At 36.6% G+C, this 20,568-nt stretch overlaps 1 protein-coding gene across 2 annotated transcripts in view; it reads right to left on the minus strand.

Moving 5' to 3' along the window:
• Positions 1-20,568, minus strand: part of Pex23 (tectonin beta-propeller repeat-containing peroxin 23) — a 693,418-nt gene that overhangs the window by 559,825 nt on the left and 113,025 nt on the right. For both annotated transcript variants that reach the window (XM_090398408.1, XM_090398409.1), the window contains exon 6: positions 13,263-13,443. In XM_090398408.1, the coding sequence (XP_090254534.1) occupies positions 13,263-13,443 (181 nt within the window). The remainder of the gene's footprint in view (positions 1-13,262; positions 13,444-20,568) is intronic.

Consider the following 20,568-nt stretch of genomic DNA (forward strand, 5'->3'; position numbering starts at 1 on the left):
GTAAAAGATTGTACAAGTCTCCTCTGGTACAAGAGAAGACACTCTGTATATCTTTTCACAAAGTTCTCTATGGTGTATCTGGAAGGAGAACTGGTCAAAAAGAGATCCTCCAGGATATTTCAAGAGTGAATAGGGTTGTCATTAATTCAAGCAAGTAAATGTACAATTTGTGTTAAATCATTACTTATAGCAAAGACTTCTGCTTCTCATCCAGCTACGTCAGTGGTGCTGGAATAGGAGAGGCAGTTTGAATTGTGAATATTGAGGTCATCCAAGAAGATGACCTCACTATTTGCATAGCTGGATTAAAGATGGTTGATGGAAAGGAATGTAAAGAGGTCTGAGTGATAATTATGACCTCTTTACATTCTCCAAACACTGAATGATTATAATCATTCAGTGTTTGGAGACCGGTAAATCCAACAAATGAATTTTACAAAATGGGACAAGGAAACCTTGAGTCAGAGAAAGTCAAAAGGGATTATAAATTAACCATTTATGGTCAGATTAGCGATGTCAAATTTCACAAAGGCACAGGTGCTACCCTTGTGGTGAAAAGAATCATGAAGTGCTGAATGGTCGAATAATCCTCACACGCTGGATGAACTAAAAATGAACATTTCAACAGCGATTGAAAACATCAGTGTGCAGGTGCTTCACAAGGTGGCATCAAACCTAATAAAAAGAGTGTGAGTTTGCATTCCAGAAGGAGGCAGCCACTTTGAACATATGTTATAATGAGGTTCCTATTCTTCTTTTGTTATAAAGGTCTGATTATAACCTGTATTTGTAGCTGCTTCATTTTTCATATACTTGTAATTAACCTCAAAACAGATAAGTGTTATTTCTGGATTGCATGACTTTACGATCGCCCTGTACACACATACACACACACGAAAAACATTTTGATATGTTTCCAGAATGACTTGCTTATCTATTAAGAATATTGATACCTGTTGTGAAATGTAATGAAAAGTTTTGCCTCTTTGTTTATTCAAAAATTTATCTAAAAGTTTATCCAAAAATTGCATTTTGAAAACTTAAGTGTTATTAAACTGCTTCCAGTATTCAAAATGTCTCTTTTAATTGAAGGAAATGGAGTACTTAGGAAAAACTGATCCTGGAGTCATTATCTCTCTCTCTCAGTCAAATGTTAATATATTATATGAGATGGTAAACCTCTAAAGACAGTAAGGCAGGTCTTGCATATATGCAGGGATGTTACATTTTTACAGGAAATTCCTTCCCAATTGCTTGAGTTAATGAAACGCAATTTATTATTATTACATGACATTTATGTCATCAAATGACTCATTACGGGATGCCCACCATAATCACTGTTTACACAGTGCTTACTATGATACCTCCCTTAAGTTACTTAGTTGAATGTTATGAAAAAATGGATATCAGTTTTAAATGGTTAGATTATGAAGGGTGTTACACTTTTAAGACAGTATGACAAGAGTTTGCTAATTTATTCTAGCTTGTATAGTTATTCTGACTCACACAACCAGCAGACTGTGTTCTGACACTTGAGATAGTATGACAAGAGGTAATTAATTTAGCGTAGTCATTCTGGATCTGGCAACTTTTCAGATGGCTTGTAAAGTACCTCACAATGAAGTGGATTGAAGGCTTGAAAAAGTACCTCAACATGAAGTGGCTTGAAAATGGTACTTTTCAAACCACTTCTTGGTGGGATTCACATTAAAAAAAATTCTTTCTGCTGTAGGTAATCAGAACAAAGGAAAAAATATCAGATCTGTTGCATTCATAAACTAATGTCATCACTCACTCAAACTAATCCCATCAAAACATACAAACCAAGCCAGAATCTCTTCACCAAAAACCCACTAACATCCATTGCATTAACACAAACATAAATGACATTCACCACCACTTGCAGTCTTTCAGACAAGACATATTATTCCTGACAGAAGCCCAGATTGTAGCTATGTCTATTACTGTCCACTTCCAATGCGCAAACTATGCACTTCATGATTCTTTTCACCACAAGGGTAGCACCTGTGCCTTTGTGAAATTTGACATCGCCAATCTGACCATAAATGGTTAATTTATAATCCTTTTGACTTTCTCTGACTCAAGGTTTCCTTGTCCCATTCAGTAAAATTCATTTGTTGGATTTACCAGTCTCCAAACACTGAATGATTATAATCATTCAGTGTTTGGAGAACGTAAAGGAATGTAAAGAGGTCTGAATGATAATTATCACTCAGACCTCTTTACATTCCTTTGTTCTGATTACCTACAGCAGAAAGAATTTTTTTAATGTGAATCCCACCAAGAAGTGGTTTGAGAAGTACCATTTTCAAGCCACTTCATGTTGAGGTACTTTTTCAAGCCTTCAAGCCACTTCATGGTGAGGTACTTTACAAGCCATCTGAAAAGTTGCCAGATCCAGAATGACTACGCTAAATAAATTACCTCTTGTCATACTATCTTAAGTGTCAGAACACAGCCTGCTGGTTGTGTGAGTCAGAAAAACTATACAAGCTAGAATAAATTAGTAAACTCTTGTCAAACTGTCTTAAAAGTGTAACACCCTTCATAATCTAACCATTTAAAACTGATATCCATTTTTTCATAACATTCAACTAAGTAAGCACTGTGTAAACAATGATTATGGTGGGCATCCCGTAATGAGTCATTTGATGACATAAATGTCATGTAATAATAATAAATTACGTTTCATTAACTCAAGCAATTGGGAAGGAATTTCCTGTAAAAATGTAACATCCCTGCATATATGCAAGACCTGCCTTACTGTCTTTAGAGGTTTACCATCTCATATAATATGTTAACATTTGACTGAGAGAGAGAGATAATGACTCCAGGATCACTTTTTCCTAAGTACTCCATTTCCTTCAATTAAAAGAGACATTTTGAATACTGGAAGCAGTTTAATAACACTTAAGTTTTCAAAATGCAATTTTTGGATAAACTTTTAGATAAATTTTTGAATAAACAAACAGGCAAAACTTTTCATGACATTTCACAACAGGTATCAATATTCTTAATAGATAAGCAAGTCATTCTGGAAACATATCAAAATGTTTTTCGTGTGTGTGTGTGTGTGTGTGTGTGTGTACAGAGCGATCGTAAAGTCATGCAATCCAGAAATAACACTTATCTGTTTTGAGGTTAATTACAAGTATATGAAAAATGAAGCAGCTACAAATACAGGTTATAATCAGACCTTTATAACAAAAGAAGAATAGGAACCTCATTATAACATATGTTCAAAGTGGCTGCCTCCTTCTGGAATGCAAACTCACACTCTTTTTACTAGGTTTGATGCCACCTTGTGAAGCACCTGCACACTGATGTTTTCAATCGCAGTTGAAATGTTCATTTTTAGTTCATCCAGCATGTGAGGATTATTCTGATAAACAACACCTTTGATATATCCCCAAAGAAAACAATCTTGGAGATCTTGGAGACCACAATTTTTTCGAAATGAGATGGTAGCTGAAATATTCTTGCAAAAAACGTATGGTACTATTTGATGTGTGGCACTGTCTTGCTAGACCCTACAATGGTGTTCACTGACATGAAGGAATGCTGAACTGTGTGATCTCATGGTAGACAAAACTATTCACTGTTGTTTCAGAGAAAATGGGTCCCAGTATACAACAGTGTGATATTGCACACCAAACTCCAATTTTTTGAGTATGCAAAACGTTTTCATGAAAAGCATGTAGATTTTCACATGACTAATCCTACTGTTTTGACTATTCACATACCCGCTGTGGTGAAACCAGGCCTCTTCACTGAAAACAGTATCAAGTATCTTTATACCACATTCTTCAATGAATGAGTGTAATCATCTGCAGAAGATTATTCATTTGCCTTTATCTGGGTCCTTCAGTACACGACATAGAGCACACGATATGGATGAAGGTGTAACAATCTCATATCTTTCTGAGCACTACCATATGACATTGTTGACTGCATGGCAAGTTTCCTAAGGCTTTTTGTTGGGAATCACTGCAGTGCTCTCTTTACCTCATCCATTTTATTATGAGTTAAAATAAATTGTCTTCTGGAGGGATTCTTATCTGCAACAGATCCAACTTCTCAAAAACGCTGCACTAATCTCGTTATCGTTGAGTTCTGAGGAGTTGCTGTACCTGGATATTTCTCGCAAAATTCCTCAGCAACATATGCATAAGAATGATTATCGAAATAACTTTCCAAAATAAAAACTTATTGTGGCTAGGAAAAAGACATTTAATTTCCCGCAATGAACAAAATCACACCAGGAACAACCTGCACGCATCACAGTGAATTCAGTGTGTCCGATAGTTTGTGATAATATGATGGTGACATCTAGTGGCATAAGGAATGATTATAACAATTTAGAAACATTTGGTGCAAATATATATATATATATATATATATATATAGAGAGAGAGAGAGAGAGAGAGAGAGAGAGAGAAAAGCATGTGGGCTTTGCCAGTTTGTGAATATGTAAGAGTTTATAATGCACAACATTGAAATAAGATGGTAACAATTATTTTAATTAAAAACATGATGTTTCATCCTAATTATATAGTATTTCTGCAAGTGTAGAAATTCATTCTCAAGGGGTGGGGGAGATAATCTATGAAATTTCAATGCTGTCAAACCATAGTCCTGTTTTATTATCTGCAAGAAAGATCCTACTTCAGACCCTCTCATTTTTGATAATGTTTTGATTTCCAGTCAAGACCAGGTTTCTCTTCATGGGGCTGACTTTCACATCTAGATAGCTTATCCTGGCATATAACAGAGTACATACATAGTCTCCTCCTAAGCATTCAAAACTTCTTTTTTGTTCCAAAGATACTTCTAAAATCCTTGGGTTATATATGGAAGAGGGCAATCAATTTAATAGGTGACCCCTCCATATTGACTTTTTCTAGCCATGGATACTCTGTTTCTGAATCACATACTTTTTTTTTTTAATTTAAAAAAAGGTACTTTCATGGGCATTGGCTCAACCAAACCAACAAAAAAAAAAAAAAACATTTGAAAAACTTTTGCCAAAGAGATATAATGAAGCATTTGATTGGCTTAAAAATAAGTTCAAGATGCATAACATCAACTTCACTGTGGATGGCCATACTAAATCAATCCTTATACAATACATCAGGCAGAGGCAATTAGCCTAGTACACTAGAAGATTGTCAACTATACTCAGTATTCCTAACAAAGCTGTATAACATCATCATCTCCACTTTTACAAGGTTAACAAAACTGCTGACTAACCAATATCGTCAACATTCTACATAAATCAACACCAGAAAAATGCTCATCATTTACTGATTGTAGCACTGTACAGAGAGAGAGAGAGATGCATGCAATTCTTGGAATGAATGTTTCATCAAATGAATTATTACTTGCAATGAAAAGCGAGGTTCTACTTTAATAAATTCAGACAAACAAAAATCATTAGATAAGCACAGGTGATGCAGCATTTCCAATCTTAACAAAGAGTCATGTTACACACTCATTGAAATCTCAATAGCGAGATTCACTATGAACCATAACCCAAACAGAAAGATTACCAAAACAAGCCATTAGGAAAAAGAAAACCAGAACGTCCTCTCAAACGATTCAACGATAACTTCTAAGGCCGGAACAGGCCATACTAGGCCTAAATCCTTGATACGTATGATGATGATGACTATGAACCATTCCAGAATGGCAACTCAGTGTCAATTTCTCAACACTGAGCATACCATTTAATATCAATGCCACTTAGCACTGGTTCCACAGTAGACAATGCTATGGTGCACAGTTCAGATGCAAGAAGAAATTGAAGTGCTGGAGAGAGAAAGCGAGAGAGGGATTATCTTTTACCAGGTATTGGTCTAGACCTAGTATCTTGTTCCAATTGATGGTTATTTTCAGTATGGATGGCACTTTGGACATGTTGTGACTAGTATATAAGGTTAGTCACAATGCTAGTGAGTTGCATACATGTATTAAACAACTTGAAAAGAGAGATGTATTACACATAGCAAAACAGCTTATATTTAGATTAATGTTTTTCATTTATAATTTCATACGTTAAAGGAAAAAATTTGAAAATATCAAAAATGTTTGGGTATCCTAAAATATGTGTACATCAGAAAAATTCTGCATGGTTCACATAAACTGCATATCATTAAGTAGCAAAACACTATCTTCATCATCTTCTTCCTCTCTTCGAGGATTAGGCATTTCCTGTTCCAGCTTCACTGCTCTTTCCATATTGCCACTGGTCTCTCTTTCCCTTTGGTCTATATCTATCCACTTCTTTTGTAGCCAATATCTTTCCATCCTAAATAGATGTTCTTTCCATTTCTCTCTATATTCCTTGATCTTTTTATTTATGTTATAAATATCTAGTTTCCATTTCTCTCTATATTCCCTGATCTTTTTATTTATGTTATAAATATCTAGTTCTCTTCGGCTTCATTTCTTGTATGGTCAAATTTTGTGCATCTTTTTATTGCACTTAAAAATCTTATCTCTGCAGCTTGTATTTTACTTTCATCTTTCTTTTTAACAGTCCATGTTTCTGAACCATATAATAGAGTGGGAGTGACCATTACTTTGTAAAATTTTAGTTGAGTTTCTCATTTTGGCTTGTTATTTTTTTATTTAGTGTCCATTTGATTGTTCCACAGATTTCCTGAAATTTCTTTATTTTTTCATTTATATCTTTATCTTTTAGATATATTATTATGCAGCCTAAATAATTAAACTGTGTGATCTGTTCTATTGGGGGGATTGAGACAGCCTTCCCGTGCCTCCCAATCAATAAACAGGATCAGAACTAGTCAGGGCAGATGTGGCTACCTTCTACATAAATGGGAACTGTCAGATCACCCTTATTGTGATTGTTCTCCCATGGCTCAGACAATTACTCATATTGTGTATGACTGCCCAAGGCGCCAATTTCACGGTTGTGGCCTACAGGACATCCACAAAGTGACGGATGAAGCCTTGAATTGGCTTTCCAGCCTGGACCTTGACCTGTAGTTGGTGTGGCAGTGGTTATGGAGGAAACAGAAGATCACGGTCCCATCTCACCACGAAGACGTTATTCTCTTAGTCACTCTCATAGTCCTCGTCATGGTATCAACAGAACTCCTCATGTTAGAAGATGATGATGTAATGTGAAATGCCCCCCCCCCCCCCCTAATGGATCAAGTTTTCTCACACAAGACACAACTGCTCTCTAATTAAACCTAGGATACAACTACATTTATATTGTGAAGTGTTGTGAGAACATGCAGCCTTCTCGTACTTGTTACAGTAGGATGATAATTGCCCCTGGCTTGATTATGACAAGTTACTTTTGCTTTATTTGAAAAAAAAAAAAAAAGGAAAGACTTAGAAAGCTGGTTGTGCCTTTTATGTAATGAACTTTTATACGTTAAGATTTTCATCATTTGTTGCTGGAAATTGTGATTGTACTCTTCACTTACCAGTTTCATGTAGCCATAAGTATAAATAAATAAATAAATCTGTTCTATTAATTTATTTTCTATAACTATTTTTGATCTAACATGATCTCGACCTTTAACCACGTAACCGGCCATTATGGATCAAAAAAAGTTGTGGCATTAACCACGCTACTGGCCAAGGCGTCAAGGTTATCATGGATGTGAAGTGCATATTATTATTATTATTACCACGGGCTACTCCAGGAGTCCTTAGACTCATCGAGGGAGGCCCTAAACATCATGTTCACACAGCTGTTCAACATTCTCACAGTATCTATCATACCTTGCCTTGAACTCGCTCACTGTCATAGCACCCACAACAGACTCTGGCAGCTTATTCCACTCATTTACCACTCTAAAAGTAAAGAACCCAGCTCTAACACCCCTGCTAACCACGCTCTTGCCCAGCTTCCATGGGTGTCCCCTAGTTCTCCCACCACCAGTCCTGATCTCAAAAATATCATCTGAATTAATCCTATAGAATCCTTTTAGCAATTTGAATGTCTCAATCATATCTCCCCTTTTTCGCCTATCAACTAGTTTCTGCAACCCACAAATCTTCAACCTGTTCTCATATGGTGCATTCCATAGACCTGCTATCATCTTAGTCACTCGCCTCTGGATCCTCTCAACCTCCTCCCCATCAAGAAGGAACCGAGGTGACCAAATCTGGGCACAGTAGTCGAGATGAGGTCTTATCAGGGCTCGGTACAGAGGTACAATAACTTGTTTTTCTCTGCTCGTCAAGGTATTTTTCAACAACCAAGTGAGTTGATGAGCTGATTTAGCTACTTTCGCAATGTGCCCCCTAAACTTCATCTCCCTATCCACCAACACTCCCAAGTCCCTGGCCTCATCAATCTCTTGGAGTACAGTTCCACCAATGTGGTATACTGCTGCTAATCTTTTCACTCCGAAATGCATAACCTTACATTTTGTCACATTAAATTGACATCCATTCTCCTTAGTCCAGAACTCCAATCTATCTAAGTCATCTTGCAAGACTTTGACATCTTCTGCATTCACTATCGCCCTACCCAACTTTGCATCATCAGCGAACAAATGAACTGTCCCACTTAGACCATTCCCTATATCGTTAATGAACAGATTAAACAGCAGTGGTCCAAGAACAGAACCCTGTGGTACACCACTAGTCACAGGCCGTTTTTTGGACTCTACTCCTGAATAAACTACTCTTTGATATCTCTCCATCAACCACCCAGCTATCCATCTCACCAACCCTATATCCATTCCCATATGTTGTAGTTTATGGATTAGAATTCCATGTGGTATCCTGTCAAACGCCTTTGCCAGGTCCAGCAGTATCACTGTAAACCCATTTCCCTTATCCAGTTCAGCCGTCACCCTGTTATAAAACTTGAGCAAGTTACTGAGGCATGATCTATCCTTCACAAAGCCATGCTGTCCTCTGTACAGTATCTCATTTTCATCAATCCATTCCTGTATTTTTCCCTTGACTACTTTCTCCAAGACCTTGACAACGACTCCTGATATGCTGATCGGTCGGTAATTTGCAACCATAGTCTTGGATCCTCCTTTATGCAGTGGAACTATTTTCCCCTCTTTCCACGCCTTCGGGACTAAGCCAGACCTGAGACTCAGATTAAACAACATGGTCAAGGGCACTGATAATTCATTAGCCGCTTCATGCAAGACCCGTGCCGGTATACCATCCAATCCCACAGATGTATTCACATTAAGGTTCTGTAATAGACTATTCACCTCCACTTCATTCATCACAATTCCCATATAAACTAATGGTTCCTTCATTTTTTCAACGTCACCACCTGGATGATATACTTTTGCAAAGTGCGCGCTCAGTAACTCCACTATATCGACTGGTTCAGTGAACTCTTTACCATCGTCATTCCTTAAAATCATTTTGCCATGTACAGTTTTTTTCTTGCTTGCAGCATATTGAAAGAACTGTTTGGGATTCTCTTTTGCTTGCATAGCTAGTTTCCTTTCATAATCGGCTTTTGCTGTTTTTACCACACTCGTTACCCTTCTAGCCTGTACTTTATACCGTTCGTGTGCCTGCAGGTCACCCCTTTCTTTAAATTCCCTCCATAGTTGTTTCTTTTTTTGCAGCTCAAGCTTAATGGTGTTATTCATCCATTTAACCCCTCCTTGTTTCACTATTCGGACCTTAGGTATACAATCAGCCATAACCTCTTGTAAATGCTCTTTGATCACTTCCCATGCTCTATCGACGTCCAGCCCTTGCAGTTGTACATGCCATGGCACTGATCCAAGCAATCTCCTAAGCTTGTCATACTTGCCAGCACGGTAATTCCACATATACCCTGTCTTAATCACAAATTTCACACCTTTAGCCACCTCCCAGGTCAAGACCTTATGATCACTCTCACCAATAGGTGGCAACATGGTCATATTCATTACAGTCAAATTCACAGATACTATTACCAGGTCAAGCACTCTCACACCCCTAGTATTTTCAATTACATGCTGTTTCAGATAGTTATCCCTTAATAATTGAATAAAATCCATTTCCTTCCTCACATGTGTCCTCTCCTCCTTCCAATCAATGTTACCATAGTTGAAATCCCCCATAATAATTACCCTCCTTCCACTCATTTCATCAATTTGTTTATGCATACCATCTCCACCATCTATTCCATCACCTGGTCTATAGCAGCACCCAACTGTATATTTTATTCTGCCAGTATCAATCTCACACCAAATAGCCTCAAATGAGCTCCTTTCACTATCCTACAATACTTCAATTCTCCTTGGCTGCAGTTCATCAGCTATCATCAATAACACCCCTCCCCCAATTTTATTCTCTCTGTCCCTCCTAAACATACTATAACCTACACATTCTATCCCACTAACTATATCATCTTCCGTCAGCCATGTTTCACTAATGCCAATAACCCGTGGCCTGGAAGAGCCAATCAAGGCCAAAAATTCTTCCTTCTTGTTCCTAATACTCCTGGCATTAGTATACATGAATTGCAGTGTTCCCTTTGTCCCACCCCTATCTTGATGCGTTATTCTAAATATCCCATTCCCATTTTTTGTCCTTATTGCTGGCTCAGGTACATTATATACATTTTTACACTCAACTGTCTCACTGATGTCTGGATATCCACTTCCCCCCCCCTCCTTGGTAGTTCTAGTTTCCCTGGTTCTGCACATCCATTTTCACTTCCTTCAGCAACACTTTTTCCAGTCTCCGCACACCAAGTCCATTCAAATGCAGTCCATCCATCTTGTATAAGTCCTTTCGCCCATCAAACTCATTCCACACGTCCACAAATTCCACACCACACCGTCCGCATAACCTGCGCATAATATCATTTGCGATTATGGCCCTCCTTCTAAACTCCTCTCTGTCATACCGCGGTAACAGACTCACCATTCTAACTCTGTCACTCTTTTCTTTCACTACCTTTAACAATACTTTCAAGTCCTCTCTCATTTGCTTCATGGATATGAAGCATATGAGGATGCTTCATATCCATCATATATTTCAATGTAATATCAATGGTATTATAATTTTAATATGCACTTCACATCCATGATAACCTTGACGCCTTGGCCAGTAGCGTGGTTAATGCCACAACTTTTTTCTTTTGTAAAATTTTTAAATTGCATTCTTGGCTTATTTTGTTTAATTCATAAACTGATTTTTGAAGGTCAAATTCAATGTCTTATGATATAATCTGATCATCTGAATACAACATTGTATTGATAACAGGTTCTTCTGGTTAACTGGATACCTTGTTTTATTGTTGTTCTCCATATTTTAATAATCTGATCAATATATATATTGAATAGAGTTGGAGATAAGCTATATCCTTGTCGGACACCCTGATTTATTTCAATCTCTTCTGTTAATTTATTACCTAATTCAGTGGCGGCTGGTGACAATAGAAACAGGTGGGGCCAGGGGCCAAAAACAACTTAATTTTTTTGTATTTATATAGTGGGTTCTATTATTTATTTATAGTTATTATTTCTATTACAATAATGTTTGGTCAGAATCTACTGATACATTGAGCTATTAATTGTTTTTAATTGTTAGGACGTAACATATACGTTGTATAATGCGTATTAATAACATTAACAACGATTAATAACATTAACAACGTATTAATAACACGAAACCTCGAAAGATTTGCAGTTGCGGGCATAGCTAAAAAAAAAAAAAAAAAAAAGCTCAACGGACTAGAGCAGTGAGCTGGAAATCCAAAGACGCTGGTTCGACTCCAGCTGGCTGCCCTGCAAAATGTTTTCATTTTTCAAGTGTTAAAACAAAAAAAATGTAATTATTTATTTTATAAATCAATGTCAAAACTTACGAGATTTTCGTGAAAAGTTTTTCCAATAAACTATCAATTTTGTTCATGGTTAAAATGTATTGTTTATGGGCGTAATAAAAATTTAAACTTTAAAATAAATTATAACAAAAAATGACAACAATAATTAAACACACTAAAAACAATAAAACAGATCAACAACAAGAATAAATAATAAGGCAATGAAAGAATCGCCTGCTATTTATGTACAAACGCAGTGACTGGGCCAGACTAAACTGGCCCCAAGATAAGCGCTGCGCCCGGTAAACAAACACGATCGCTAGTGCACGTGCTTCACAATCAAAGAATCATAGAATCATGCACTATGTACGTACGTGAAAATACAGTGACTGGGCCAGACTAAACTGGCCCCAAGATAAGCGTTGCGCCCGGTAAACAAACGTGATCGCTAGTGCACTTGCCTCATACATGCCCTGTGTTCTATACGTATATAATAGAGCCAGCTGTGGCTGGCCCCAGAGACCACACTAAATCACATTATACAACATTGCCACAAAATACTACAGTAATTTTTTTATTAAACAATAAAATATGTTAGAAATAAATCAAAAAATAATAATTACAAGAAACATATTTTTTAAAACTACAATTAATGGGCTAGTTATACAAATATAGGTGAGGGCCCGGCCCCTATAGACGAGCCCCCCTGACTTAACTGTATTTTTGTATCTTTATATAAACTTTGTATAGCTTGTACCAAATGTAATGGATATCCTTGTTTTTTTCATTATATTCCATAGTTTTTCTCTCTGTATTTTAGCAAAAGCTTTTTCATAATCTATAAAGGCCATATGAGTCTCGAAATTAAATTCTCATCTTTTTTCAATAATGCATGATCTTCCATGTGTGAAACTATTTTGTCTTCTGAGAGCAGATTGTATGCAATATTTCTAAGTCTTTTATTCAGGATTTTGCAATAAATTTTGTAACTTGCATTTAATAAACTTATTCCACTGTAATTTCCACAATCATCTCTGTCTTCTTTCTTAAATATAGATATAACCTTAGCTTTTAACCAATCTGATGGAACCTCACATTTCCTCCAGTTATTTATTAATGACATCATTAAGAAAGCTGCAAAACACTATAGAAGTACATTTTATGTAAAGACTTAAACTTTCCCAGGACACAAACTGTTTACAGTGGTTGTCATAAGGACATACAAATTTAATGAAAATTTGATTACTGAAATTTTATCAACACCAGACAGATGCACCTTTTACTGAAAGAGAGACCAAAGTAAACATGTACATAACTATCTCTTTTAAAACTGCAAAAATATTATTGCAGTAGTGTGTGTGTGTGTATAAATTCTCTCATCTTGAACCAGTATGATTAAGAACTACAAAATATAACCTTAGAATACTAGAAAATGGCTATCCTTTGCAAGACTAACCAATAAGTCTGTCTCTTGTAACACCAGTTCGGACCAAAGCACTTCCATCCCAAGTTACAGCCCATACTAAACCTGTAGGACCAACAGCTATCTGGCTAACTTCACATTTTCCAGGAGTCTCCACAGGAATCCAACCTATACCTTCAGGGCATGAAGTTGTGACCCCATATCGAAAGACCACCTTCAAAATATCAGAAACAATTCAATAATGAATGTGGAATTAAGCTGATATTCTCAACATGGAAATATATTAAATATAAACAGAAAGGACATAAATTATCCTAAATGGGCACAATAATTGGTTTATACACTCAATCAGCTGTGTTGTCATTTTAAAATGTGAATGGAGAATACCGATCACATGTGTTATATTACGAGGGTAGTCTGAAAAGTTCTCAGCCTAACGAGAAAAAGAATTTATAATTTCAAAATTATTTTTATTTTTCAACATAATCTCCCTTAAGACTAATACATTTATTCCAGCGATGTTCCAGCACCATTATCCCATTCCTGTAGTGGTTCTCAGTAAGATCTGCAAAATACCCCTCTACAGCTGCAATCACCTCTTGATTCGAAGAAAAATGCTGACCAACGAGTAAGAGTTTTAGTTTTGGGAAGAGATAGAACTCAGAGGGAGCCAAATCTCGGGAATAAGGTGGATGTTCCAATAATTCACAGTGCAGATCCCTTAATTTTCCCATTGCCAAAACACCTTTGTGTGAAGGTGCATTGTCCTGATTTTTTCTTCTGCAAACCAGGTCTTTTCTCATGAATTTTTTCATTTAGTCAGAATAATATTCCCAGTTACTGTTTCATCCTTTTCAAGATAATTAATAAACAAAAAGCGTTTAGCATCTCAAAACACCGATGTCATGACCTTTCCTGCTGATGGAACTGACTTTTTCTTCTGTGGCACTGAACAACCAGCTTCTGTCCACTTTTCTGACTGCTCTTTGGATTCTGGTGTGTAATGGTGAATACAAGTCTCGTCCATAGTAATAAACCGATGCACAAAACCAGTTTTATTTTTGTTCAAATGCTCCAAGCACTGTTCAGAGATTTTCATGCGAGTGCGTTTTTGATCTGCTGTGAGCAAACGCGGTACCCATCTTGCGCAAAGCTTTTTCATTTGCAATTCTTCATGCAAAATATATCCTACGTTCTTTTGAAATGCCTATAGTCTCAGCAATTTCATGCACTTTGACTCGCTGGTGCATCCAATACCATATTGTGAACTTGATCAATGATTTCTGGTGTTGTTACACTTTTTGGGCGTCCTTCACGTGGATCATCTTCAAGACTGGTATGGCCACATTTAAACTCGGCAGCCCCATTTCTTGTCGAAAATGAAGGAGAAGGGTGCTCAAACGTTTATGAACTTCAAATGAATTTCTTTTGGCATTAAACCTTCTTTTATAAAGAATTTTATAATTGCATGATACTCAATTTTATTCATTTCAAGGGATACAGACAACACTTTTGCTTCAGACAGCTGTATAAAGCAAACTACTTGATAGAATGACTTGCAATTTCAACATGGATGCTTATGACAGATGTACCAACTTAGAAAAAAAAGATATTGTCAATAGTGTTGCCATCTATGGTCGAGGCCGAGAACTTTTCAAGTCACTCCTGTAAAGTCAATTTATCATATAACATAGTACATTAAAGGTATGATTCAAAACACCAAAGGAACTAAACAAATACTTTTTTTTTTTGGCTGCTAATATTTTGTTAGTTTAACTAGAATCTTCACACCACAACTAAGTTGTCATTGCATACAAGTACTAATGGATCAGTTAGAACCTGCATACGTTGAAGGAAGAACTAGCCCTAATTTTGGTGTCTTTCATTTTTGGATAAAAGGATGTTCATAAGTGCTAATTTGAACTTTACTTAAAAGTGACTTACCTCCCAGATTTTTGAAAAATTAATATAGCTACAAGTTAACAAAAATCTGGATGAGAATCATTTTTAGAGCTCAAACTTCACTTTTAAACTTCCTTCTATCCAACAATAAATTGCATCAAAATTTGGACTAGTTACATTTGTTACAATTCTTGAAAAACCTTTGAAGTGCTAGATAGGTGTTGTAATCGTAAAGGAGGTTTAAAGGCAGTTTGATATTATATTTTTATAAAATTCTACTTATTTTTTTTCTGAGAAGCTTTTTATATAGGATACAGATGTGGCCTTGCTGTAGCCACTGTTATTCTGAGACGTTTTTTTTTTTCATTCAGAACTTTTTTCTATTATCTTCTTACTATGTCCACTTTTCAAAAAAATAGTTGATTTGGTAAAATTTAATTCTGTTTTGAGATTCCTCTCTTCTTCAAAGTGTTGATTATAGCTAGTTTCTATACTAGGTGTTAATGGGAATCTGTGAAACGCATTGGCCAGTGGAAGGCAAGTTACAGGTGTATCCAAGAATAGTAAGGAGATTTTTTTTTTTATCTATTTCTATTGTAAACTGTACATTTTTATAATAAATTTAGTTGAATCCTTTATCCAAGTGAGAGCAAACAAAGTTTGCACCTGAAAATATCTTCAGGACTGAATATGGTGTGCACTACCTTACTGGGATAAGGTAGTACAACCGGGCAACTCGTAGCAAAGGTGGACCAAGCTAACAACACTCCTATCCCAGTATCTCCCATAATGCAAAACACATCTCCTTGCGGATATGTATCATGTTATGCATTAAGGGATTGGCCACTACCCAGACTAGTTTTGACCTTTATTGAAGTCTCTTCAGTGGGAGGTGGAGATACCAGGCAGAAGCAATGTTTCTTTAAATGGCTGAGGAAACAGTTGAATTTGGCTACCATGGTTTTGAACTACAAATATGTTATCTACATATCAAACTCAGACCTTTAATAAGAATAGTAGACCCTAAGGGTAACTAACTAACTGCTTGAAGTTTCTGTATAGAAGCTAGTGATGGGGAAAAACAATGGCAAGTTGTGACTACTTTCTCAAAGGTAAAAGCTACTTTGTATAATAGAACACTGTGTTGTTGGAATATTGGCAGATAAATGGATGGTAAACTGACTATGCTATCTTGGCTATCAGGAACACAAGTTTTTCATTTTCCTTATTAAATACTGAATATTTTTAATATACACTGGATTGGGAAAAGCCAACAAAAAAAATCAGTCCTAATACAACAACTGAAATATATTGCATTCAATATAGTAACTGATCAATTAACATAAAAACACAAGTTAGCTTAGCCTTTCCAACTGACTTATGAGTATGGTGCTTGTCCTTTGATAAGAAAGTCCTGGGTTCCATTCTCATTGAGCATACGAGGGATTCTTAAGACAGTCTACCTGATGGCAAGTTAGATGCTCAGATATAGAGGCAACAGAGATTTTTCTCCCTGTAACTTGAGTTTTACATAGCACAGAATATGTAAACCAGCCAAAGTACACATGCATGATCTATAGACATAGCAAGCTGGCATGGATGGAAATTAGACTCACTAACCATGTCTTTTCCCAGACTGAGGAGAGATACAACTCAATCTTCCCCAATGAAGGAAGATCGTAACAATGAACACATTAGGAATAATAGTGGGCAAAAAAGAAATACATTAAATCTAATAATACGAACAATGAAGCCTCCTCATGTCGGAGGCTTAATGGATTTTTTACAGCACTCAAAAATAATTAAAATAGAATTTAATACTTCCTATATTTCGTCCTAGTCACTAGGATATCTACGGGGATTACAAAAACAAAAATCTCAATAGTCTACATCCAAGAATCCAGTTCACTATGGAAAAGGAAAAGAACAATTGTTTACCCTTCCTAGACACCTTAGTCACACGCCTGCCTAATGATACACTTACCTTCACCGTATACAGAAAACCCACACACACACAGGCAGATACATTCACAAACTCTCCCACCACCACCCCTCACAACAATATGGCATTATTAAAACTCTTACCAAGAGAACCCACAGAACCGCCCTCAATACTGAGCTTAACCACATACACAGCACTTTCCTCTCCAATGGCTACAGCGATCACAGTATCAAAAAAATAATCAACTCCTCTCCCATTCCCCGTCCTTCTCATCAACAAGAATTTAAAAATGCCATCACCATACCCTACATCCGTGGCACATCCGAAAAAATAGCCAAGATACTAAAACAGTACAACCTACACACAGCATATAAGCCCCACCGCAAACTTGCTACCCTTATCCGTTCTACGAAAGATCAGCTCCCTCCTCTCTCTCTGCCTGGAGTTTACAAAGTACCCTGTTCCTGTAAGCTGGAATACTTTGGACAGACAGGCAGATCAGCATCCATCCACCTGGATGAACACAAGTTTTACATCTGTAAACACAACTATGGCCATTCAGGCTTGGCTGACCATGTTTTGGACACCACCCACAGGGTATCATGGAAGAAAACCACCATGCTCCACCACAGCAAATTCAAGAAAGAGAGACTTTTCTTAGAAGCAGCAGCAGCTCTCAAAAACCAACCAAATCTCAATAAATACGGTTGCATTAAGCTTCCGAAGATTTGGGAAACACTCATCACCAGAGTTCCCACCTTACATTCCAGGCCACCTACTACTGCTCTTAGAGGGCGCTCTACCTAGATAGGACTTTAGTGTCACCCACGTGGTTTGGCTTAGTATTGTTTGTTATTTGTGTATATGTTACATTAATTGTTTTTGTAATCCCCGTAGATGTCCTAGTGACTAGGACGAAATATAGGAAGTATTAAATTCTATTTTAATTCTTTTTGAGTGTTGTAAAAAATCCATTAAGCCTCCAACATGATGTCCTCACAGCACTTAAGCCTCTACACACGCAATGAAGCCTCCATGGAGTCCAAAGATTCATCATGGGAGGTCAAATACTTATAGACCACAATAACTATCACACCTAGCTTTGAACACATTCATTGTTGGAGAACTCACCATCCATTCCAGCAATGCATTCTATTCATTCACCACCTGCCAAGCAAAAAATCTCTTTTTTCACCTCTTGACTCACATGACACTTGTACAGCCTCCAGGGAGGATCTCTAGTTCTTACATCACCCATTATTCTATGTAATAATTCCCCTATATCTATTTGATAGACTCCTCTCATTGGCTTATATGTCTCAATCATCACTCCTCCACCTCCTATCTGTCAGGCTCTGAAAACTGCATTCCCTCAATCTGACTTCATACTCAATATTCCAGAGTCTTGAGACAGTGTTAGTTATTCACCTCTTCACTCTCTCCAATGTTTCCCTATCACCAATATAGCCAGATGATCAGATCTGTCACAAAAATACAAATGAGGCCTAATTAGTACCTTATAAAGTGGAACTATCTTCTCCTTATCCTTACATTTTGGTGTTTTTTGCATTATAGCAGAGATTTTTGTGTAATCCTTAAAACTTTCACCATGTGTCCCATGAACTTCAATTCCCTATCTACTAAGATGCCTGGATCCATTGCCTCCTCCTGAGACAACTGTACTCATATATAAGATTAATATTAAAAGAAAGGGAATTTAAAAAGGCAGCCTAGTGCAAGTTAATTAGCAGTTATTTCATTTTAATCATGAAACTTTATACGTGGGTGATCTGAAAAGTTCTTGGCCTCAACCATAAATGGCAACACTCTCAGCAAGATTTTTTTTTCTAAGTTGGTACATCTGTCATAAGCACCGATGTGAAATTGTAAGTCATTCTATGAAGTAGTTTTTATATACAGCTGTTGGAAGCCAAAGTATTCACTGTATCCCTTGAAATGGATAAAATTGAGTATCGTGCAGTTATAAAATTCTTTGTAAAAGAAGTTTAATGCCAAAAGAAATTCATTTGAAGTTCATAAAAGTTTATGGGCACTCGTCTCCTTCGTTTTCGATAATTAAGAAATGGGCTGCTGAGTTTAAATGTGGCCATACCAGCCTTGAAGATGATCCATGTGAAGGATGTCCAAAAAAGTGTAACAACACCAGAAATCATTGATCAGTGCACAATATGGTATTGGATGACTGGCGAGTCAAACTGCATGAAATTGCTGAGACTATAGGCATTTCAAAAGAACGTGTAGGATACATTTTGCATGAAGAATTGCAAATGAAAAAGCTTTGCACAAGATCGGTGCCACACAGATCAAAAACGCACTCGCATGAAAATCTCTGAACAGTGCTTGGAGTGTTTTAAGAAGAATAAAACTGATTTTGTGCATCGATTTATTACTATGGATGAGACTTGGATTCACCAGTACACACCAGAATCCAAACAGTAGTCAAAACAGTGGACAGAAGCCAGTTGTTCAGCACCAAAGAAGACAAGGTCATGGCATAGGTTTTTGGGATGCTAAAGACATTTTGTTTATTAATTATCTTGAAAAGGGTAAAACAATAACTGGGGAATATTATTCCAATCTTTTAACCAGACTAGATGAAAAAATTTGTGAGAAAAGACTCAGTTTGCAGAAGAAAAAAATCATCTTTCATTGGGACAATGCACCTGCCCACAAAGGTGTTTTGGCAATGGGAAAATTAAGGGGTCTGCACTATGAATTGTTGGAACATCTACCCTATTCCCCAGATTTGGTTCCCTCTGCCTTCTATCTCTTCCCAAAACTAAAACGCTTACTTGCTGGTCAGCGTTTTTCTTTGAATCAAGAGATGATTGCAGCTGTAGAGGGGTATTTTGCAGATCTTACTGAGAATCACTACAGGGATGGGATAATGGCGCTGGAATAAATGTATTAGTCTTATGGGAGATTATTTTGAAAAATAAAAATAATTTTGAAATTATAAATTCATTTTTTCATTGTTAGGCCAAGAACTTCTCAGATCAGTAAAATATGTGATACTAAATCATTTCTGATTTAGTATTACATATTTTAAGAATTCGCTTTTTTTTTCATGAAACGAAAAAAAAAAGTTGATTATTAGCCTGTTTATTAACTTTGCATGTTTATTAATATTCATGCCAGGAGATGTCTCCTGTATGTTTCGCTTATTGAGGGAATGTCGCAACTTGCTTTACAGCACATTATGTCCCTTCCACATTGGATAGGTGCATTTCTGCAAAGTTTTAAATATATAGGGTGATCAAAATTAAAGTATCCCTGTTTAAGGTCTTGTGAAGCACCACCCAGTGATCCAAAAGACCTTAAACAGGGATACTTTAATTTTGCATGATGCACAAGAAATACATTGTGCATCATGCAAAAGCGATATCTGAGAAAAAAAAAAACTAGTTTTGAAATTCACCCCCAGAAGGGTGCTATATGATGTACCGAACGTGGATGTAGTAATTTTTCTACATG

This window comes from Typopeltis vanoorti, chromosome 9, assembly GCF_054136105.1.
Source record: "Typopeltis vanoorti isolate ZY-2024b chromosome 9, IOZ_Tvanoo_1.0, whole genome shotgun sequence".
In the NCBI taxonomy this organism is placed as follows: Eukaryota; Metazoa; Arthropoda; class Arachnida; order Uropygi; family Thelyphonidae; genus Typopeltis; species Typopeltis vanoorti.